We start from the raw sequence: 23,365 nt of genomic DNA on the forward strand, positions 1-23,365 counted from the left end.
AGTCGGAAATTATGGGTTATGTGAGGCGGCTACAAAAATGTTGGCATAAGAATTGTAAGAATGAAGTGCATGTCAGCTTACATATTAAAAGTGATAGGGCAAGTATAAAATGGTTATCGGGTTTAGAAATCCAACTCGCCCCCACTCGTTTTAGCAAGTTAGGGATCGACCACACAAACAAACTATTATGTTATGTGTTACAGAGGCTTAAGGCTTTAGCGGAATTCTCAAATGAAAAAGCTATAAAAAATATGCCGTTTATTGGACAAATAATCGACATATGTAATTCTTGCCTTTTCTTAAACCATCTCATAGGGTGCATTCCTCTTGTAACCAAAAAAACCATCTTATAGGGTTAATATTATATGCCTTTCCAAAAAAAAAAATGATATGGTCACGTGACGTGCCACACCATCCTTCTCTTCCCACCCCCGCCACAATTTTCCCGCCAATACTTTCCCGCCAAAACCACCTTCCATTTCTTTTTCTTCTTCTTCTCCTTCTCCTTCTACCCCAACCGAAACAGAAACCCTAACCCTAACTCTCAAACTGCGAATCGGAGAAGATGTCAGGGTGGGACGAAGGAGGCGTGTACTACAGCGACCAAGCGCACTCATGGGACGACGCCGGCCTCACCGAATCGGAAGCCGGCGCCTCCAATCACTCCCTCCTCCAGAAGTTCAAGGAATTCATCCGAAACTTCGAAACCGGCAACAACTACTTCCCTTACAGAGAGAGCCTCCTCAAGGACCCTAGCTTCCTCCTCGTCGATTTTGAAGATCTCGGCACCTTCGATGATGCCCTTCCCGGCAAGCTCCGCGCTAACCCCGCCGATTTCTTGCCCCTGGTTTGTGCTCCATTTTCCCTCTCCATTTTCTATCTCTGCATCTGCCATCGGATCTGATTTCAGGCTAATTTGTTTGATTTTGATGTGTTGTGTAGTTCGAGACGGCGGCGGCGCAGGTTCTGGTGAGTTTGAAGACCAAGGTGCCTGGGGATACCGGAGAAATGGAGGATCCGGCGCCTAGGGATGTTCAGGTTCTCCTCACCTCCAAGGAGGATCCAGTGCCTATGAGATCGCTAGGGGTAAGTCGATTTTGAACCTAATTCATAGTTTGATTATTGGAAATTGCTCGCGGAAATGCTGTTTTTCAATTTCTTGTTCAATTTATTATGAGGGTTTTGGTTCCAATTGAGACATTTTGCAAGTTGCCCTGGAAATTTTTTGCAATCAACCAGTGTATTTGATATGGGTGTGTCTTCTGGCATTTTGAGTATCTGGTCCAGATGGGTTTGTCTTAAGTTTTAATTTTTTGCACAGGCTCAATACATATCGAAGCTTGTTAAAATTGCTGGGATTACTATTGCTGCGTCGAGGACGAAGGCAAAGGCAACTTATGTCACCCTGATATGTAAGAACTGCAGGAATGTGAAGCAAGTTCCGTGTAGGCCTGGACTTGGGGGAGCAATTGTTCCTCGTTCCTGTGATCACGCTCCTCAGGTTTAGTTTGCACTGCATATTTTAGTTTTGCAGCTTTTTGCTTGTTTTTGTGATATGTGTTATAAGTTTAGAACATTTCTGTAGCCTGGAGAAGAACCTTGCCCAATTGATCCGTGGCTTGTAGTTCCTGACAAAAGCAAGTACGTTGATCAACAAACATTGAAGCTGCAAGAAAATCCGGAGGTAGTAATCTGATATTGATTCAGAGAATGTTTTAGTGTTTTGGGGTTACCATCATATATGACATTTTATCATTGCTATTTAAGGATGTTCCAACTGGAGAACTCCCTAGAAACCTGCTTCTCTCTGTAGATCGTCAACTTGTTCAAAAAGTAGTACCAGGCTCAAGATTGACAATCATTGGAATCTATAGTATCTACCAGGCTTCCAACTCTTCTACATCGTGAGATTCATCATCCTTTTTTTCATCTTCTAATTTCTTCATTGTCTGGTCCATAATTGATATATCTATCTTCAAATTGCTTGTGATTTATGCAGCCAAAAAGGAGCCGTTGCAATTAGACAGCCTTACATTAGGGTCGTAGGAATGGAGGATGAAAATGATGCCAAGTCCCGAGGACCAGATATTACAGAAAAAGAGGTAAATATTGAAACTTGAAACAATTATAAATTGACTATTTCTTTCTTCCTTTAATACCTTGTTGATTCCCTCTCACCTTAGATGAATGTTGAAGTGTTTAAAATGTGGTCTCTGAAACTTTATTTTTCATTGTAGTTTCATTAGGATATCAATGTTTTCAGTAATTTACCTTTTCCCTTCAAATGCTAGATTCCAGCTACGATTTCTAAGTTCTTCTATCATTATCTTATTTTCCCCATTATAAACCTAGAATGAATTTTCACTCCTACTTGATATCATAGTCCCTGTCTACTGAGGTTCATGATGCAAATAATGGTAATGTTTGCAGAAAGAAGAATTCAGAAAGTTTGCAGCTCGCCCTGATGCATATGAAGCAATATGTAAAAAGGTTGCTCCATCTATATTTGGACATCAGGATATAAAAAAGGCTGTGGCCTGTCTTCTATTTGGAGGATCGAGAAAGGTATAATGTTCTTCAAGTATCCAACTATCCATCTATATTGTTGCGGAATAGCAAAATTTCATACATGGCTACTGATCTTGTTCAAATTCTATGCTAGCAGAATTTGCCAGATGGAGTGAAATTAAGAGGTGATATTAATGTGTTGCTTCTGGGGGATCCGTCTACAGCAAAGTCACAGGTTATTTCTTTTGTTCTTTCTGCAGACTAGTTCTTTAGTTTCCATGTTGCAAATGAGTGTAACCAAGTGTGCCACTTGCATTGTTGTTAGTTTTGTGTGCAAAGGTAATAGGATTTGTTGCCAGTTGTACAGTTAGGGTTAGATTTATAACATGAAATAAATGCCCAAGTTTTTTTTTTCCCTTTTTTTAATATATTTAGCTTATCCAACGATTATCTTTTCAGTTTCTCAAGTTTGTTGAAAAGACAGCTCCTATTGCTGTTTATACTTCTGGGAAAGGGTCTTCAGCTGCTGGGCTCACAGCTTCTGTAATTCAAGATAGCAGCACTGTAAGTTCTTCTCCTTCTACATGGTTTGTGTATTAGATAGCAGATTTCCGTCATCACTACTTATTGTCACTACTTGTAGTTGAGATACGATCATAAGCTAGTCCTTCACCTATCTTGATAGAGAAGTCTCTGAATTTTGTTCTGTGAATTCCAGCGCGAGTTTTATCTTGAAGGAGGAGCTATGGTCTTGGCTGATGGAGGTGTGGTCTGCATCGATGAGTTTGACAAGATGAGACCAGAAGATAGGTATTGTAAACTGTTATTTCTTTTTTGAAAGCCATAGTTGATGGGCCTTGGTGAATTTTTTTTTGGTTTTTGTGATCTAGAGTTGCCATTCATGAAGCCATGGAACAGCAAACTATATCCATAGCCAAAGCAGGAATAACAACTGTTCTTAATTCAAGAACTTCTGTTCTTGCTGCTGCCAACCCTCCTTCAGGACGTTATGACGATCTCAAGGTCTACTGTCATATGCTCTCTCATCTTTTTTCATTTTCTTAATATTCACATTCACTACATGAGAGTATGACACTAATAGGAGTCGTAAATGTTCTCCAGACTGCACAGGACAACATTGATTTACAGACCACTATTCTTTCTAGATTTGATTTAATCTTCATTGTGAAGGACATCAGGTCGTACGACCAAGATAAGGTAATCTTCATGTTTTTGCATTCTCACTTTTCACCATGCTAACTTTGAATGCACCTTGTCCTATGAAGATATACTAGGTAAAATTTGTTTTTTCTGAATGTTGTGATGTTAATATCTAAGCTCACATTATCTCGAGCAGTTTTTTTTATGTAGTGTAATATTTAGCAAAAGATAGCTCATTTTTTGTGTAGGGCATTAATGGACTAGTTTTGCAGACCATTTGGAAATGTGTTTTATACATTGTGAAATATTTTATTTTCAATAGTTCTCAAGTCAGTGGTTGACTTATTTTGTTTGCAGGAAATAGCTGGTCATATCATTAAGATTCATTCAGATGCTTCTGGTGTAACAATGGGTGAGAGTAATGTTTCCAAAGAAGAGAATTGGCTGAAGAGGTATGTGCTATATCTGTCAATTTAGTCTGACTCCAAGCATTACTTTTATTCAATTGTTTGAGAGAATGAACTTTGAGCTGTTATCTAAATAGGTATTTGCAATATTGTCGAAGAGAGTGCCACCCTCGTCTATCGGAATCTGCAGCAGAATCACTGCAGACTGACTATGTAAAAATCAGACAGGTATGATTGTATATGTTATCAAATTAGCTTATTGGTTATTTTGGCTTTTAGTTTCCATCTGGTTATTGGATTGGAGGTTGATGATGATGTTGTAGACCACATGGGTCTTTTGTTAATTTGGATGTTATTTGTTAGTTGTTACCATATTTCTCCTGTGAATGCTGATTTTGTGAAACGGATCTGCTTTTGGAAATATAATTCACTTTTTCTTTTGAAAAAAATATAGGATATGAGGCAGCAAGCAAATGAAACTGGAGAAGCTGCTGCAATACCAATTACTGTAAGGCAGCTGGAAGCTATTGTTAGGCTGAGTGAGGCACTTGCAAAGATGAAACTGTTAGTATTGCTCTTATTCTTTTCTACACTTAGTACCTTTTGTCCATATCGATCTGGTGCAATTTACTAAAATATAAAAACATGTGGTGTCTGACCTATGTTTTCTGATTCATAATTCTACCACTGCATGTAAAATCCTAAATATACTAATCAAAATTTCCCTATTTTTCTTACATCGGTCATCTTGTTTTTTTTCTTCTTTTTGCAGCTTCTTTGTTTGATGGTCCATGAATATTTCTTTTTCTTTTGACAAGATATGACTCATGTTTAAATCCTGTACCAGATCTAATGTCGCAACTGAGGAGCATGTGAAAGAAGCAACAAGGCTTTTCACTGTGGCTACGATGGACGCAGCTAAGTCAGGAATAAACCAACAAATTAATCTTACACCTGAAATGGCGAATGAGATAAAGGTATGCCTTGTGAAAATACCATCAACCCTTTTCAATCTAGCTTCATATTCTGATGGAAATTTATTGTTTGCACTGTGAGCAGCAAGCCGAAACCCAGATAAAGAGAAGACTTGGGATTGGAAACCACATATCAGAAAGAAGGCTGATTGATGACCTCGGAAGAATGGGAATGAATGAATCTATTGTAAGTACTACATGGGCACTTGACTTAAAACTTAAATGACTGCCTTAGCTTATAAACCTAAATTTGATGTCTTCATCTGGTTCAAACTTTTAACATACAACATTTGGCAGGTGAGAAGAGCCCTTGTTATCATGCACCAGAGAGACGAAGTAGAGTACAAGCGAGAAAGGCGTGTTGTATTCAGGAAAGCATAATACATCAGATTTCTATCTATCAAAGGGCATGCAGAATGGCAATTGATTGAGTTCTACCTGTAATTTTTTTCTAGCTTTTTTTCTTTTGTTTAACTTATTGCTTCTTCAAGCATATCCCATGTATATTAATCGTGTGCTCTCATGGTAAGGGGGGAACTGGGAAGTCTAGCGTTACTTAGCGTTATGGAATTATGAACATTTTTTATTGCACAGCTCTGGAATCTGGATTGTTTCAAAACAATGTCTCTTACGAGGTCCACGATAAGTTGTGATTGTAATACTTCAGCGTATGATATCTAATAGGGAGCATGACCCCCAAAGAGCTTATTTGAGGCTGCTTTAACGTAAAAAAGAGGATGCTTTAAATTAATTAATTTTTCTATCATTTGTATATTCTAATTCTAATACAGTGAGAAGGGTTTTCAATCCTCAATGTACTGAGGCTTCAACCATTCTAATTGTACTGAGACTTCAACCATTTATCTTAGCTCTCCACTTTGGCAATGACTCCCGTTTTGTTTGCCATGTGGTGGTTACTATATAGGTCTCTGAATAAGTTCGCAATACTATATTCTAAAATAGAGTCATCTTTGGAAAATATACTCTCGCACAAAATCTCCAAGATAAAATGACACTACAACATTTTTAAAAAAAGTACTGCTTTTATCATCAACTTTGGCCCGCACAGCTAACAGCCAATAATCATGCTTCAATTAGTTTTTTTTTAATCATGATTACACATCTTTTAGTTCATTGGGCAAAGATTTAAAATCTAAAACAATTGCATGTCCATAACACCTCTATTAGAATCTAATTATTTTTTTACCAGTATAATATTATACATGTTTTAGATAAAATTCTAAACAGTGTACCATATTAAAACATTGGAAACTCAAGAATTATGTTATGACACCATCAGTTGATTTCAAAATACAAATGATGACTTTTTCTTGAATACGAGAGTTTGAATAAGATAAACAAGAAGCGCTTTTAAACCTTGACAAGGAAATCATTATCAAATAAAATTTTTGGTAGAGGTAGACCGATTTCTTGAAAGAATACCAAACAATCATTTAGGAGACGATCAGTTTTCTTCATGCAAAGCATAAAAGGATAATGGTCACTTTGTCTCAACCTATACAGGAAGAAAGGACAACTTGTTGCCATTTCATATGAGAGAAAGGCTCTATTTACACAGTGCATGACAAGCTTGGTAGTGATAGTAGGAAAACCGAAATCCTGCAAAGTAGCTCTAAGGAATCTCCATTGGGTGCTTCCATCCATACTAGTATCCAATTTAAGTCATAAGCAATTAGTTCTAGTTAACAAAAGAACAAGAAAATACTTTATATTAGAAACTTGTCTAACATTACTACCATTCCTTGTTCTTTTTCTTTTGATGGTTCAATATGTTATGACTTCCTAAACCTTGCATCCCAAGTCATAACTAATTTACAGAGTTAGGGAAAGAATTCAGAAACCAGATTGTTATTACTAAGCAAATTATAACCCAATTGTATTAACCTTATTTGGGCATTTGTACATCAAACGTTTAAGTGATCATTCACGAATCATGAGTAATAATAGCTTGCAAAAAGTGACAAAAAAGAGAAGGGAATTACGAAAATAATTAATAGTCAATTTCTACCAGAAGTACATGGCACATAGACAATGCTTTACATGAATACAGCTTGAAGATTGGAAACCAACAAAAAATGTCATTTCAATGCATACAAGTATACGACAGAAGCCCGTTGAGAATAAACATCCTATTACAACGTCCAAATATAGACCTGACCTCCGCCTGTTGCTCCTGCTAGCATCCCAACTTCGGTAAAGTGAGCATTGAATCTGCAAGGAATGGCAGACATGTGTGGGCTCTGTAGAGTCGTAACTATTGCCCTTTCAGTAGCAGAGACAACGTCAACTCCTCTTTTCATATTTCCGATGAAGAGATATGAGTCATCCCAACCCCATATTGCTCTGCCACCACAAAATCAAAGATGACAAAAGGCAACTGCTTATTTTCTGAATCAAATATATTCTTTTTTACTTATGAAGACTGAAAGCTTAAGTGCAAATGTAAAGATCAGCTATAGATTTTAAATTCAAGTCCACGAGAAAATATTCTACACAATCAGGATAGTGTTAAGCGCATATGATCATAGAGTCATAACAAGTCAACCATCTGATACTTCCCCAGAAACGTACCTGAAAGGAGAAAGCCATCTACCGGTGAAATTGTCATGATAAATAGAAGTTGCATCCTCCAAGTTAACTCCACTGTATATACTAATTGTGTTGTCCGCGCTACATCAAGAGATTGCATTAACACAAACAGTCAAATTCACAATTTGGTAAACCAAGTTCAATATGATTAGGAAAAGAATAATGTGTTTGTACTATATAAAAGCTAAATTAAGAGTTGTTATAGACACCTTAGCTTCTCATTCAACTCATTTTTAACATTGGCCAGCCAACTTGACCTTTTGCATGAGTTATCCACGTGTTTATCATGTCCTTAGTTTGTAAACCTATAGTAGCTTAGTTTATGACATTTGAGTGACCACCATAAATGTGGGTTAGCCCTTAGCAGTTACAAGATTAATTTCGTCTGCATTTATGCATGATTCCTGCATACTAATTTTGCCGTATATTATAAACTGATTCATTTGCTAAAAGACAATAGGTGTTTAAGGTGTGTTTTTAAATAATTTGGTCACTCCATGGTCCTTATTATTCACTAATGGAATGAAAATTATGCCATTCTGAGTTACTCTATTAAACATTTCAAAGTGTGCAGCTAGGAAATATTGAACTATAAGGAAGATATTGATTATTCTATCAACAATAGTCTCGATTCCATCTTAATACAGTCTCATCTACTGTTCAAACTTCAACCTGCTGTTATTATCTTCTACTTTTTTATATCTCCAATCACCAAATTTTGTTTCCTAAAAGAATAATGGCGTAGGTCTATATGTCTAATGATAAATAAAAGGCTATACAAGTAAGCATGCTCATGCTAATGCCTTACTTTTAGTACGGAAATTTTGTAATATTTAGAATGGAATGAGCTCCATTCCATAGTTCATGACATACCATGTAGTTGCAAGGCTGCATCCAGAAGGAGAGAAGTACGCAGATTGCACATACTTTTGGTGGGTAAGAGTCTTCAAGGCTGTGGGCTTATCCCCACCAGTATATCTCAAATCCCAGGTGCAGGCAGTTCTATCAGTGGAACCAGTAGCTACAATGTGAGGGTTTTCACAGTTGAAATCGATTGTGTTAATCTTATTTTCATGCAAAGCCCAACTGGATGAACATTTTCCAGTCCTGCAATCCCAAACAGTGAAACCCCCAGAACCATCACCAAAGTATATACAGTTTGAATCATTCTTTGGTTGAGAAAGAGAAAATATCCCTTCATCATCACTCGTAAACACCAAATCAAAGATTTCCTTCTCAGCATCCATTAGCCGAACAACTCCATCATAACAACTTGTGTATATCTGCATGAAAAATCACAGCATCATAGCATCAAACAATCATACAACTGACAAAACACAAAGCAGATGACTAACTATCCAGAATTCAGACACACATGAATCATGATACCTTAGACAAACAACGTTGCTGAACCGAAATCCCCGAAATCGGAGCCTGATGGGGACGGTATAAATAAGTTAACCTTTTCCCAACACCCCAGAATCCAATATGCCCACCCTTATCACCCACAACAATCATCTTGTTACTACTAGAAGGAAAAAATTGGACTTGAACTATCCTTTCAGGAACAACCCTTGCTATATTCTCGGGATCCAAATTCAGAGATTCCAAATTAAGGGAACCCTCATTTGTCTTCTTCCCCCTTTTCGCACCATTACCATTCAGAATTTTCCCAGATTTTCTGCTACCACCAAGTTTTTTTTCTTCCTCGCTGGCCATACCCAGAAGCGAATCCAAGAAAGCGCGATCGGATTGAGCGTGCGAACCTCTATGACCATCCGACATGGAAAGAGGACCCAAAGTTTTGACACCAGGTTTAGCTCTGGTGGGAAATTTGTAAGCGAGGGCGTTGGAAAGTACAGGATCCACTAAACCTGTGTAATCGGGTGGAGCACCCCTTGCTCGCGCGGAGCGCCGGAGAACAACTGGGGTTTCAGTTTCGATTTTGGGTATCTTCTCCCATATCTCTTTTTTTGCGACCCTGGTAAAAATTCCCAATACCAAGTTCACAGTGTCATTCATCAATCATCAGTATCAAAAGGAACACGAATTCTCAGAGCATTGAAAAGGTGAATCAACAGAGAGTGTGGAAAAGCGGAAGAAGAATGGTAGTACCTTGGACGCTTGGCGAGTTTGGCGGCTTTGGAATGGAGTTTGAGAGCAGCCACCATTTCTTCGTTGCGGCGAATGTTGTCGAGTCGCTTGCGTTCGTACTCGGTGAGTTTCTGAGACTCCTCCATTGATTTGCAGAGAAGAAGAAGAAGAAGAAGAAGAAGAAGAAGAAGAAGAAGAAGAGAGAGGAAATTAGGGTTTTCAATTTCTAACGGTGAGTCGGTGACGATGTATATTCCTTTTATACCAGTAAAGTGGTTTACGCGGGAACTTTAACTGGCGGGAAATGGATCTCATGTATTAGTACTATAGACTAGTGGACATCAATTAATTATTCAATATCTTTTGAGTTTTAGAATAGTATCAGAGTGGTAAACATTGTTCGTGATATGTGTTATCAGTTATCACCATTCCATATTGAGTTCCTCAAAATTTACAATTATGTTATGATAATAGCTCCCGATCTCATGAGGGTTTGGTTCCGCATTGTAATCGCAGTCGCTTCATTGACTGGAGAAGCCCGATGAAGTGCAGGCTTAACATAGATTTAGTTATAAAAGGATGGATTCGGGTTAACACGAAAGACAAATTGATTTCAATATTAAATCTCTCAAAACCCATGTTTGTAAACAGTGTTTTTGGGATGAGTTTGACCTGACTTTCACCTGACTCTCAATATTGATCGGATCTAGTTTTTAAACTCAAACTCATCCTAGACTTGAAGAAACCTGATGAGATGCAAGTTTGGGATACGGGCAAGGACGGGCCAATGGACATGGTCAAGTCCTATACAGCCCCTAGTCAGTGCACTAAGTGATAGGAGATTGATAAATGAGTTTTTTCCATTCGAGTTAGGATTCGAACTCTTAACAACTTGCTTAACGGATGCAAATTATTTCTAATATAATACTAACTTATTATTTATTTACTGGTATATAAAAACAACCAGCTACAATATATGTTTCATAGTAGTATTACATAACTGCGTCGCCTCTATTCTAAGGGGGTGAAAGTGAAAATTTAAATGACAAGGTACATAATTTTATCTATTGCTTTCAAACTCTAATCCAATCTTCAGAATATTGATAGCGTATGAACTTTGTATTCCTTAAAATCCTTTTAGACTGTATAGTGTTGTTGGATGGTATCAACGTCAAGACCCTTCAATTTCACCACAGATTCAACATGTCCCTTGAGTGTGTGGAGCTCTTTGAGCCTGAAAATGTTCATCCATCAAAATAAATATCACCACATTAGATTAAAATTCGCCAGACTAAATTTTAATAATCCAAAACTATCATATCATTTGATGCAATTCATTTGAAGTTAAGTTTGGGGTGCTGAACCTTTCGGCCTCAGCGCGTCGTTTAGCCTGCTCAGCGATTTCAGAATGTTCATGGTGGTGGTTGTTCAAGTGAGCTTCTTCAACTTTGAGACCATGCAAGGTGCGTTGAGCCACAGCCCATTGAGCCTCCCTCTCTCCCTTTCCATAGTCACTCTTTGTTGTGAAAGCAGTCTGCATCAATAGACACGAAATAATGCATTGTAGTGAGCAACAACAACAACAAAATTGCATTCACCACAGGTGAGACAATTCGATTCGAGTTATAAACATTCACATCCTGGTGGAGCTAACTCTTCCAGCGGGAGAGCTTTTTTATTCATATGACTCGAACCGAAATCTTACTAAAACGGAATCGGGTATGTACTACTTAAACCAACCACCACTTGTTCAACAGAAACTTATTTGAGCATATAGCAAAAGACTAAAAAAAATGATATTTTGGTGATTTAAGAATGTTTGTTAGACCTTGTGATCTATCATGTTGTCCCAAGCCCTTCCTGACAATCCCAAGCGGATCAGGAACTTGATGATATCAAGAGGGATATAGGTGACAATGGTGAAGATCCAGATTACTCCTGCCCAACCCCAACCGACTCCATGGATTCTAGCAAAGTCCCAATGTGCATACACAGCAATGATAGTTGCCACCTAATTTAAGAAGTAATCAAATTAAAACCAGATATGTTTGTAGTGATGATGACTCTTTATGGAACCATGTTTTCAAAAATAGAAAGAAACTAACCAGTTGTGCAAGAAAGAAGGCTGTGATAAGTAACACGCCAGGGCGTTCAGCATAAGACCATCCCCTTGACCTGGTCACGAAGATGAGTGCTTGACTAATTATACTCACTTGAAGGTAGAGAGCTGAGTTAAGCTCTTCCTCACTTTCTGCAATTGACTTAACACCAAAAACATCCTGAAAGAACAACAAGGAACATAGTTACATGTCATGTCATAATTCTATAATCAGTAACAATACTTGACTTTCTCTATATCTCTCACTTCTTATCACATTCTCTTACTTTCTCACTTTGGATGTGTGTTGAGTTTTTGTACTATACGGATGTCTATAAATCACTTTCCTTTTATGATGAGTGGTATGGAGCTAAAGTGTTGGGTTAGGATTACTTACAGTGAAGAAATCGGTGTCATGAACTAAATAGAAGAACAACACAGTAATGAGGGCCATGTAAGCTCCAAGAACAACTCCAGTGGCAAATATTTCTTTGAGTTTCCATGAATCAGGCAAAGGGGATGGCTTCACCCTATCCTTGGAAATGGTCATGATGGTTCCATCATTCAAGATAGCAATGATCAGGACCATGAAAGGTGAGAAGTCAAATTTCCATATTAGAGCTACCAGCATGAATCCAAACACAATACGGATTGTGATGGAAACAGCATAGATTGTGTAGTTCTTCATCCTCTGAAAGATGGCCCTGCTGGTTAATACAGCACTCACAATCACACTTAGTCCCGGCTCGGTCAGAACAATGTCTGAGGCACTTCTGGCAGCATCAGTAGCATCAGCCACTGCAATTCCAATATCTGCTTTCTTCAGTGCTGGGGCATCATTCACACCATCTCCGGTCATTCCACAAATGTGTTTCATCTCCTGCAACCTCTTGACAATCTCATATTTGTGCTCTGCAAGGAACATGTGAAAATTCAGGTTTTGTTTTCCTATGGGGCTTAGTTACTTTAACATGAACTAGTGTGTGTTTAGAAATTCTCCTACAATTGATTCTAAAGACAAAATCAATTATGGGGATAAAACTTTATGAGCAGCTTTTGTGTGCTAGAATTGATTTTGGGGAAAAAAAGATGATCCAAACATATTATAGATTCATCTCATTACCAGGGAATACTCCAGCGAATCCATCAGCCTTCTCAATGAGTTCATCAATTGGGATTGATGCAATGGCAGCATCCTTGTTCTCACCAAGAAGGGAGGATGAAGGATACATGTTGGTTCCCATTCCAAGCCTGCGACCAGTTTCTTTCCCAATAGCAAGTTGGTCACCGGTGATCATCTTAACATTGACACCAAGATCAAGAGCACGACGAATAGTCTCTGCACTGTCATGCCTTGGAGGGTCAAAGAGTGGCAAAAGGCCTACGAACACCCATGTTTCTCCAGCACTCTCCTTGGACTTTTCTGAAACAGTCTGCACGAAAGTGCAAAAAAATTGCAAGTTAATTTCCTCCTTTCTCTTTCCAATTGTAAATTCATGGCCTCTATATTATAAATGGTCTCACAATTTACCATGAAATTTTACCACAGTTACAAACTTTCATGGTCGTTTTTAATTGACATGTCAAAACTTTATTAGTGGAAGGAAGAATATGACACAGTTTGAGGACAAAAGATTACAATGCATGATATTAGACCCTTTATTCACCTGGTATGCAACAGCCAATGAACGCAAACCCCTCTCAGCAAACTGATCAATGATGTTATGCGCCTTCTTTAAAGCTTCTCCTTTGAGGCCACAAAGCTCAATAATCTGATATATAAAATGGTTAGTCATATATCATAAGTAATACATGTTAGTTGTTACATAGTATAGCTAAGTCATAGTGATCAAAATGTTATTATGTTGATGCATATCAGCATATCCTTACTTGCTCAGGAGCACCCTTGCTGCTTCTGTGCCAGTTGCCTTCGCCATCAATGTAGGTATTTGCTGTGCGCTTATCCACAGGATTGAAGGGCAAGAAATGCACCTCAGTGATTCCTTCTCTTGCCTAAGATGTCAAAACATAGTCCAATTAAAAAAGTTTCTTCGAATGCTTAATGTTGACTCAAGACTAAGTGGTTCATGAAAGAATGTCAATTTAAATATTAGTACCTCCTTGGGGTCGCCCAACATCCCAACTATTGAAGCATCAATGGCATCTTGGTTTTCAACTCTAGAAGCCCTGGCAGCATGCAAGAGAAGAGTGTCCTTATCCATACCACTGGGGAACACCTGCACTCACAAACAACCCTGATTAGGAAGAAGGAAGATTTTGGAGCAAATGCAACTTCTTCCATGCTACCAATCTTTTAAGTTTAAGCTACATTTAATAGTGGTAAGAGACCTGGTAAGTTGTTCAAGTAGATACAAAACTAATTTAATTTCATATATGCAAATGTAAAAATATATGGTTGCTAGTTGCAAGGACATCACTTCAAACATGCCAAGATATCAAAGTTGTTATACCAAATATAAAGAGTCTGTCTAGATACGGTCAAAGGCCATTTATTGAAGGTTATCTACTAAAAAAACACCAGATAAGCTTCAATAAGTGTTCTTTAGTCTGCATCCAAACAAGTTCTCAAATATCTATGCATGCAATCTGCAATGTATGTACTTAAAAGGTTCACAAGATGAGACCGACTAATGCAAAGCATTCATTCGTTATCACTAATATTTAAGATTGGTGATTAACCTCAATCAAGTTCTTGTCCACAGTAAGCTTGTTAAGGGTGAGAGTTCCAGTCTTGTCACTGCAGAGAACATCCATCCCAGCCATCTCTTCAATGGCTGTCATCCTCTTGGTGATGGCTCCTTGCTCAGACAAACGGTGAGACCCAATAGCCATGGTCACAGACAACACTGTTGGCATGGCAATTGGGATACCTCCAATGAGAAGAACCAACAAATTGTCAATACCTTCTCTATATGCCCTCCTTTGAATGGGATACATCACAACAAGCTCAATCAACATTCCCAAAGCAATTGAGCAGATACAGAAGTTTCCGATGGATGTCAAAACCTAATAGAAGCCAATCAAGAAATGATTTTTTCAAAGTTATCAAACTATGAAACCAATTAAGAATCACTTACAAAAGCTTACTCCTTTGTTACTTTATACCCTTTTCTCAATAATTCTTAATGGTGATAGAAACATTGAGGAGTCAAAATTAATAAAAGAGATAAAGGATATGTTACATAGTTAGGTAATAATTTTAATAAAAGCAAGAACATTAATACAGTTTCTTAATAACTGCGACAAAAATCCTAAACTGGCGGCTACGATAGAATAGAGCTTAGGGGAGTAAAAAAATGATGTACCTTTTGGAAATGACCAACATTGTTGGTGCTGTCCACAAGATGTGCAGCCTTGCCAAAGAAGGTGTGCACACCAGTGGCAATGACAACAGCCTCTATCTCACCTTGTTTGCAGGTGGAACCAGAGAAAACCTCATCACCAGGGTTCCTAGTTACAGGTAGGGACTCACCGGTGAGGGCAGATTGGTCAATCTTGAGGGGATCTCCTTCCAAGAGACGAGCATCAGCTGGGACGATATCTCCCAATTTGATGCTGACAATATCTCCTGGCACCAATATTGCAGCCTCCTGCTCACTCCACTTTCCATCCCTCAACACCTGCAAAATGACTCCTTGTTAGCTAGTGAATGTGAAAGTTATAATGTTTTTGAGTTTAAACCAAAGGTATCATTCACTGAGACAATCTCGTTCGAGCCGGGTAAGATCACTATGGAAGGAAAAACTCTTCCTATATTAAGTATTTAAATCATTGCATTCACAGGGACTCAAATCGAAGACCGTTGCTTAAGCTAGAAAAACTTCACGCCAATTGATCTATGTGCTTGTGGTAATGTGAAAGTTATATTGAAATTGTGTAAGTGAGTCTGTGAGTGCATGAAAGTGAATGAAGAAAGATGTTACATTACCTTGGTTTTGGGTGCAAGACCAGCCATTAAAGCTGCTGCAGCATTGCCTGCATTGTTTTCTTCAATGAAACTAATGGTGGAGTTGATGATGAGCAACACAACAATACCAACAAAATCTTGCCAATCTGGTGGCTTTCCCTGGTAATTTATTTACAACTTCTTTGTTAGAAAAGAACATTGTGATATATTTATACATAAAGAGATGAGAGATTGATAATTACCCCTCCATTGGCCAATACAATGGCCATGATAGCAGCAGCCTCCATGACCCATGATAAAGGATTCCACATAAAACCCAAGAATTTAAGGAACTTGCTCTCCTTTTTCTCCTCTAGCTTATTGAGACCAAAGACTTGCAGTCTCTTGTCTCCCTCAGCTGAGGTTAGACCCTCTCTGGTACATTTTAGCGTCTGAAAGACCTCCTCAAGTGGAACGCTTTCCTGCAATATACATGCAATGTAACAACTTGTTATTTCACGGAAGGAGGACAAAAAACATACCAAATTGACAAAAAAAAGAACACAATGCCAATGTCTAAATGCTTGTATGGAAACTCTTCCAATTGATTTTGAAGTCAAAATCAATTTTGCGGAGAAAGTTATGTGAGTAGCTTCTCAATCTCATAATTGATTATGACGAAAGAGAGACTAATATAAACATGATATAAGTTGCAAAATTATCAAATTTCGTATATGCATGTGCCTTTATTTTGTAATTTTACTTACAAGATCAATATTCTCATTCTTGAGGTCTTCAAATGAAATGTCTGAGGCCATTCTTTTTATCTTTTTTTTTCTTCTTTTTTTTCTTTCCTTCCTTTTTTTCTCAGTTTTTCTTATCCCCTTTCTTTTTTATGAGCTCTCGGAGCCCCTCCTCTAGGCCTCTACTAACATAGGCCTAAGAAGGATAGAAAGAAAAAGAGAGGGGAAAAAACTAGACAAACTATTAAAAACAAACTAAGCGATGATTGATTTTGGTATAGGAAGGCGACAGTGATTACAGGCCCTGGATTCTCTTGTTTTATAGGGAATGTTGGAGACAATATAGGCAATGCATGGTTCTCATGTACAATGCTATATTTGTCTACCAACCCAACAAATTAACTTCCTAGTTAACGTTCCTCTTTGTTACATGGCTTTTTGTGGCGTCCCAAAGTCCCCGGAGAAGCATGTGAGATTCATATTTGCTTACAATCTGTCCACTTCAGTTTCTTTGTTACAATATATGATGCCAAATTCAGGAAACCAATGATGAGCCATTAAATTTATATGTGGTGGTTTAGTTGGAAATTGTAATTGTGATTTCACCAGGTTGTATAATAAAACATAGCCATTGCCTTCCAAGCTCTACCACCTACAACTCACTAACCCTTAAGAAAGCTCATTTTGATGGAAACTTTATTGACAAGGTGGTGCCTCTTTGCATGTGATTCTGGAAATATAAGTATCAGCTGATGAGTTGCCATGATTTTCGTTAAATAGCTTATTTTTCTCTTCTATTGTAATTGATATTTCTTGGTTAGAAAATTATAAATTTGCGTGATTGAAAAAAAAAATTGGCATTTTAATTTAATTAAATCTTTATTCTCAGCTTAAAGATGATAAACAAGTTGATTAAATTAAACATCTAATAAAACTTGTTGTTGAACTAGTTGCACATATTCATATATTTTTTAAAAAAATTGCTTATCAAATATATATATATATATCCTTAGCCAGCCCCCTACCGCTTAGTGCACTGATCGTGGGGCGAGGGATTAGTCTCACGGCTATCGGTTGTGGGGATACCTTGATCAAGACTAAAATATATATATATATATATATATATATATTATTTTTAAAATAAACATTATTTTATTAATTACACATCGATATAATAAAATAGTTATCACTTAAAATATTTAAATTTATTTTAAATTATTTACTGTCTTAATAGTTTTTTGATGACTCAGTGAAAGCGGGAAAAAAACACAAACTACACTACATCGACACAACGCTGGTCAGAAGCAACAAAAGGACTAAACTCTAAAGGATATTTCTCTAAAACTAATAAAACATAAAATTCAAAATTCTATCTGAAATTTCGATTAATGAATATTTTAAAACAAAAGAGTGAAAATGAGTAGTAAACTTTTTTTATGAAAATGATAAAAATAAATATTACAAGCTATAAGCTTCTTAAGTAGTGTTTAACTCATTTATTGAGATCAAGCAAGTTGTTTTGATGTCTTACCGTTTTTTTTGTCGAACTTCAAATGTCTTACCAAAACACAGAAGAATCTTATTCCAAGTGCAACAAAAAAAATTACCGGAAGAATACATTATTGGAGCAAATATCTCCGGTCAACGCGACACTTTCAACTTCAGTTAATGGCTAACTTTCTGTCCTCAAATGGTTTTTTGATTTTTCATATATTTATATGATGGCTAACTCTAAAATAGTAATGATAGTAAGTTTCATATTCCATTGAAGCTCAAAATGGTTTCCAAGGACTAACACTTGAAGATAAGCGAAAATGATCGGGTGGGGATCCTCTCAAGTGGGGAAAAACTTGAGGAAATAATGTGAGTAGATCTCAACCCTCCATTTCTTTTAAAACAGATCAAAGGCTAAAACTAAGCGAAAGATTAAATAATGTCTTTTATGTGTGATGTACCCAATCATTTCCTTTCTCTACCCAATTTTCATACCTTAAAATTAGCACAGCCAAATTCATTTTTGTATAGTATGATAAACATAAATCATTAAATAACCGTAGAAAAATTAAACCACCCAAAATTTACTAAAGCACGCTAAAGCATTGCAGACATGGAGATGGAGCAAGGAAATATACAATTAACTTGTCAATATACCACTGAGTATCCTAATATAGTCTCAAGAGATAAACCCCTACAACATGCAGGTCTAATTAAAAAATATAGCAACGAAAAAGAAGAATTTGCTTTCTATAACTTAATCTCCTCAAGCATCCATTCCTTGCTTCTTCTATTTAACAAGAGAAAACGTGAAGAGAAACCGAGCAACAACACACAACCCACAGTTCTCTTGATAAGTTTATTGGGTATTTTAGGTTTGGGTGATTTAATTTTTCTACCGTGATTAAATGATTTACGTTTATCATACTACACGAAAATGAATTCGGTTGTGTTAATCTCATGGTATGAGAATTGGGTAGAGAAAGAAAATGATTGAGTACATCACACATAAAACACACTTTTTAATCTTTTTTTAGTTTCAACCTTTGATATGTTTTAAAATAAATAGAAGGTTGAGATCTACTCACATTATTTCCTCAAGTTTTTCCTCACTTGAGAGAATCTCCACCCAAAATGATCAGGTTAAAGAAGCACAATAGATTGTAAATACTAACAGTGTGTTTAAACCTCCAATTTTACGTTATTTCAATTTTCAAAGCATCATAAACATAATAACAAGTATTCCAAAAAATAAATACGACAGGGTTACATGGAGGGCGGACTGTGATTTAGAAGCAAACATACATTTCTTTCAAATACATGCATAATATTTCAAAAATGTTATTTTTTCAAGGCGCTATTTCAAAATATATTTATCTACCATTAATACAATAAATAATTCTCAAAATTAAATAATTAAAAGTAAAATAGGAATATAAGTTAACGTACAATTTTTATTAGAAAGAAACAAGTTTTTTTGGTCATGAATCTCATTTCAAGTTTTTTTTTGTTTTGAAAAGTCTCATTTCAAGTTAACATACATAAAATAACTTCCATTCGAAGGGAAAAGGAAAGAAAACAAATTCATTCTTCGATTTCCATGTTTTCTTTCCTTTTCCTTTTCCCTCCTTCCAACCAAACATACTGTAAAAGGAAGATACATCGCTATCCTCATGGAAATCAAAATCAATTTAAGTATGAAAATTGTAAACATAATCCTAAAGAGAATCAACAATGTCATTTATTTTTAAACATTTAATATATTCAGGTCAATAATGTCGAAATTCTTTTAAAACTTGTTTCACATGTGGATGGAATTCAAATTTACTTTTCTTATAACTTTATCAACCAAGAAATAGAAATTTGCTCTCAGACATGGTTTTCCACCTATGTGTATCATGAGCTACTCGGGGAACAATAAGGAGCTCAAGTGACAGTAAGGACCTCATGAGATAACAAGAGATGTAACAGCTTCAACACTTCAGGAAGACCTAATCCTTGAAAGAATACATCCTATACCTACCAGGTCTCAAACACCTAACCTGGGCACAGGTAACACGGCAGAAGGCTGGCATAGAGGTAAAGGGGTAGAAGGTGGAGCTAAGCCAGAGTCATAATGTTTAAATGGCATCAACATATCCAATAATAATTCTTATAGTAAAAATACCACATTAAAGAATATAACAAGAGGCTAAACTCGTTAACCCAATAAACTCAAAGGGGCCACAATAAACCTTTAACAGGGAGGAACCTACCTTAATTGGATAGGCATCACCAGTCACATGGATTTTGAGAACCTAGGCTATAAGCACTTTCTTGCATTTGGTCTAATTCCCAGAACTTGGAGACAACACCCCCCTTCCTCCACATATTACAGACATAAAAAAATAACATGTCTAAAAGCAAAAGACTTGACCCTAAACATCCAGAGTACTCCAATGAATAATGGCTTACTTTCTTCAACAATCAAAGACACATTCTCCATTGAGATACTAGAGGTATTTTCAAGACATTTTCACTAATTACTCCAAACCATCTTACCTGTCATTCAAATCGTTCAATATATTATTAGAGTCTAGACTCATGATACTGGTTCTACTATAGCTCCAAATTGACCCTCTTGGCTGCTTAAACTCTACCCACCCCACCCCAACTTCCATTTCTATAATGATAGCATACCACATATAATTAGGACTAACTCCCCCTATCTTACACTAAAGGATCTCACTACACTAACATTAATCGCATAAACAAAACACAATTTACAGATACTCATGTTGAAATCATAGTAAATTCGAAAGAGATATCGATACTAAGCAAGCCTGAGACAAGCCATTACATCAGCCAACTCACACACAACACAGCAAGACACAATCAAAAATACCATGAAACAGGATTATCATTAGGATTCCTATGAAAACATGATTATGATTAAGATTACTTCTTAAAAGGATGTTCAACAACTATGAAAATCAAGCGGAAAGGGTAAAAAGCAACGGCAATATAATAAAGCCTCCATCATAGTTTCACATGAATAGCGCCAAATAAACAGTAAAATGACAAATATAATACTGGGAAAACATTGAAACTAACAAGTATCCATTTGGCACCAGTGATAAAAGTTACAAATTGGCTACTAAACCTAGAATGATAGAGCTTGTTGAATGTTCATCCACCTTAGAATCCGAGCTTGGTGCGGCGCCAGTGCCTACGCTTCGCATTATACCTATGAACAACAACACAGCACAGCAATTGAAAAATCCATTAATGAATCAATGAGTGAGCGAAACTGTGAAATTCGAAGGGAGTTGGTGGAACTGAACGAACCTGATGGTGTTGTCAGTCCTCATGCGGATCCAGTAAGGGATGGGCCTGTTCTGCCTCATCTTCTTGGCCAGCTTCTTCTTGATCCTGAACGTCTTGTGGGAAGGCTACACATCAAATCAAACATTTCATGGTTTCAGAATCGATTATCACTTCCCAACACAAACACAAACGAATTTCTGAATCATTTCTTACCATCTTCGCTGTGAGCCGCAGCAACCTCCTTCACTCTGAAACCCTAATTTGTGACCTCGCAGCTACACGAAGATACAATACACGGTGTATTTATATTGGACCGGTGCTTATGGGCTATGGCCCATAAACAGCTAAAGTGATGGGTTTATTTTCCCACATTTTTAAGACAAAAAAGAAGCGGCCGAAAATATATGCAATTTTTTTTTTTTTAAAGTATATATGCATTATGCAAATTAATAATTCTTTTTTAAGCATATTCAATTGGTACGTTTTTTCTAAAATATTTTTTAGGTTTTGACCAAAAATAAGAGTTTTAGGGTTACATTAATTTTATGTGTTTAATTTTTTTTAAGTGAGTTTAATTTTGATGCATGTAAAATTCTTTTACACAAAGATCTACTCATTTCACCCCATGTCACATGATGTCTATTGCTAAAATACAATTTACATAATGTTTATTTTGGTGGAATTCAAAACTTATTTTTTTACATGACAAGTAAATGTTTTTTTAAGTGATTTCATTCATTAAGAAGGAACACGAGGCGCGGAGACCAATACATCAAGTTGCAAAAAAGAAGCGAATTTCGGGGAACATCATCAATCTAAACAAATCACCCAAACTAAATGAGAGTTTAGCTAATGCGTCAGTGATGCTCTTACCCAGTCTGGGAACAAACAAGAGTTCAAAAATATCAAAATTAGAAAGTAAAATACGATGAACCCCAATCACAAACGCCAAAATAGAGTTGTCACCACCACGTTTTCAATTGTCAAATAAAACGAGGCAATCCATCTCAAAATAAGTCCTTCAAAAACTAAGTTTTGTTGCAAAGAGAGAGCCCATAGGAGGCAAAGTGCCTCAGCCAACACAGGGGAAAGCACGACGCTTGCAAAAGATATTGTTGTTGCGAAGGTGTTGCTGCTCTAAGCAACCATCCCAAAGCATGCATCATTTAAGCGCAAAATAAATACGTTGAAGTCGATCTTGAATTGTCCAACTGAGGGTTTATACCAAGACGCTAAAAGGACTCACATAGGAGGCGCAATTTTTTCTGCAAGCACCAACAAGGGATGTAATTGTAAGGCTCGGGAAAGCACAGCGCTTGCATAAGATATTGTTGTTACGAGGGCGTTGCTGCTCCAAACAACAATCCCAAAGCATGCATCATTTGAGCGCGAAAAAAATACGTTGAAGCCGATCTTGAATCAGCCAACTGAGATTTTATACCAAGACGCTAAAAGGTCTCACATAGGAGGTGAAATCTATTCTACAAGCACCAATGAAGGATGTAACAGTAAGGCACGATTGAAGACGTGCTATAGCGAAAAGGGAACTAAGCGAAGCACAAGCTCATTTCCCCTTGATAAGTCACATTTGAAATTGCAAAGAATACCCAAACAACATTTGCATTTTCATTCTACTGAAACTGAAGCAAAAATTCTTGAATTGTTTATTCATTCTCCAACTACAAGCCAAGAGGGCTAGATGTAAAATAGGCAAAAAACAAGGCACATTGCGTGGTCCCCACTGTAACGCCCCGAATTTCAGGGGTCATTTTAGTAACCTATTAAAGTAAATATGCAATGTTTTCCAAAAGGAAGTATAAACACGAGTATATATTTTTTTTTGTCTTTTCAAATGTATTTCCAAAACATGTAATGCCTACTCCCAACAGTAAATAGAATCTACATCACGCCTTGAACAAGGCGAGTACCCGAAACCCCAAATATAAATTTCTAAAATCATTATGCAGGCTTAAACCAATAATGGTTAGCTCTCTAACCAAAGGCTCTAACCCTACACCCGACTCTATTCTTCAAGTCTTCCACAGTTCTTCAAGTTCTCCTCT

At 37.0% G+C, this 23,365-nt stretch overlaps 4 protein-coding genes across 4 annotated transcripts; 1 reads left to right on the plus strand and 3 right to left on the minus strand.

The window, feature by feature from the left end:
- The first annotated feature begins 499 nt into the window (after nucleotides 1-499).
- LOC130714767 (DNA replication licensing factor MCM5) lies at nucleotides 500-5,822 on the plus strand. The gene is made up of 18 exons (XM_057564713.1): nucleotides 500-847; nucleotides 943-1,086; nucleotides 1,322-1,501; nucleotides 1,586-1,684; nucleotides 1,768-1,904; nucleotides 2,000-2,102; nucleotides 2,431-2,565; nucleotides 2,666-2,743; nucleotides 2,968-3,072; nucleotides 3,227-3,318; nucleotides 3,399-3,531; nucleotides 3,631-3,726; nucleotides 4,027-4,121; nucleotides 4,214-4,304; nucleotides 4,531-4,640; nucleotides 4,924-5,053; nucleotides 5,136-5,237; nucleotides 5,348-5,822. Exons 1-18 carry the CDS (start codon nucleotides 566-568, stop codon nucleotides 5,429-5,431), a joined length of 2,196 nt encoding a protein of 731 aa, XP_057420696.1. The 5' UTR covers nucleotides 500-565; the 3' UTR covers nucleotides 5,432-5,822.
- A 1,232-nt stretch (nucleotides 5,823-7,054) lies between these two features.
- Nucleotides 7,055-9,994, minus strand: LOC130715750 (uncharacterized). Its single transcript, XM_057565867.1, has 5 exons — nucleotides 9,776-9,994; nucleotides 9,050-9,641; nucleotides 8,534-8,943; nucleotides 7,643-7,741; nucleotides 7,055-7,414 (listed from the first exon to the last, which is right to left on the minus strand). The coding sequence occupies exons 1-5, from the start codon at nucleotides 9,898-9,900 to the stop codon at nucleotides 7,204-7,206; spliced, it is 1,437 nt and encodes a 478-aa protein (XP_057421850.1). The 5' UTR covers nucleotides 9,901-9,994; the 3' UTR covers nucleotides 7,055-7,203.
- A 670-nt stretch (nucleotides 9,995-10,664) lies between these two features.
- Nucleotides 10,665-16,804, minus strand: LOC130711863 (ATPase 8, plasma membrane-type-like). The gene is made up of 14 exons (XM_057561637.1): nucleotides 16,527-16,804; nucleotides 16,023-16,241; nucleotides 15,802-15,939; nucleotides 15,179-15,493; nucleotides 14,553-14,879; nucleotides 13,970-14,089; nucleotides 13,743-13,865; nucleotides 13,520-13,624; nucleotides 12,976-13,285; nucleotides 12,250-12,764; nucleotides 11,860-12,033; nucleotides 11,583-11,765; nucleotides 11,119-11,288; nucleotides 10,665-10,988 (listed from the first exon to the last, which is right to left on the minus strand). The coding sequence occupies exons 1-14, from the start codon at nucleotides 16,575-16,577 to the stop codon at nucleotides 10,892-10,894; spliced, it is 2,847 nt and encodes a 948-aa protein (XP_057417620.1). The 5' UTR covers nucleotides 16,578-16,804; the 3' UTR covers nucleotides 10,665-10,891.
- A 4,176-nt stretch (nucleotides 16,805-20,980) lies between these two features.
- Nucleotides 20,981-21,672, minus strand: LOC130716055 (60S ribosomal protein L39). Its single transcript, XM_057566239.1, has 3 exons — nucleotides 21,516-21,672; nucleotides 21,324-21,427; nucleotides 20,981-21,222 (listed from the first exon to the last, which is right to left on the minus strand). The coding sequence occupies exons 1-3, from the start codon at nucleotides 21,516-21,518 to the stop codon at nucleotides 21,174-21,176; spliced, it is 156 nt and encodes a 51-aa protein (XP_057422222.1). The 5' UTR covers nucleotides 21,519-21,672; the 3' UTR covers nucleotides 20,981-21,173.
- Between the last annotated feature and the right edge of the window lie 1,693 nt (nucleotides 21,673-23,365).

Source organism: Lotus japonicus, chromosome 4 (genome assembly GCF_012489685.1).
Source record: "Lotus japonicus ecotype B-129 chromosome 4, LjGifu_v1.2".
NCBI lineage: Eukaryota > Viridiplantae > Streptophyta > Magnoliopsida > Fabales > Fabaceae > Lotus > Lotus japonicus.

Bases quoted from the DNA above. Each gene is read 5' to 3' on its own strand.
- LOC130711863 (XM_057561637.1), bottom strand. From the start codon at position 16,577: ATGGCCTCAGACATTTCATTTGAAGACCTCAAGAATGAGAATATTGAT. The intron at 14,880-15,178 runs GTACATCATTTT...GGCTTCTATTAG, and splicing joins ATGTTGGTCATTTCCAAAAG to GTTTTGACATCCATCGGAAA. The intron at 12,034-12,249 runs GTAAGTAATCCT...TTGTTCTTTCAG, and splicing joins ATGACACCGATTTCTTCACT to GATGTTTTTGGTGTTAAGTC.
- LOC130716055 (XM_057566239.1), bottom strand. The intron at 21,223-21,323 runs GTTCGTTCAGTT...TGTTGTTCATAG, and splicing joins AGGACTGACAACACCATCAG to GTATAATGCGAAGCGTAGGC.
- LOC130715750 (XM_057565867.1), bottom strand. From the start codon at position 9,900: ATGGAGGAGTCTCAGAAACTCACCGAGTACGAACGCAAGCGACTCGAC. The intron at 9,642-9,775 runs GTACTACCATTC...AATTTTTACCAG, and splicing joins AAACTCGCCAAGCGTCCAAG to GGTCGCAAAAAAAGAGATAT. The intron at 7,742-8,533 runs GTATGTCATGAA...CTCTTGATGTAG, and splicing joins TGCAGCCTTGCAACTACATG to CGCGGACAACACAATTAGTA.
- LOC130714767 (XM_057564713.1), top strand. From the start codon at position 566: ATGTCAGGGTGGGACGAAGGAGGCGTGTACTACAGCGACCAAGCGCAC. The intron at 1,905-1,999 runs GTGAGATTCATC...TGATTTATGCAG, and splicing joins GCTTCCAACTCTTCTACATC to CCAAAAAGGAGCCGTTGCAA. The intron at 3,073-3,226 runs GTAAGTTCTTCT...TGTGAATTCCAG, and splicing joins TAATTCAAGATAGCAGCACT to CGCGAGTTTTATCTTGAAGG.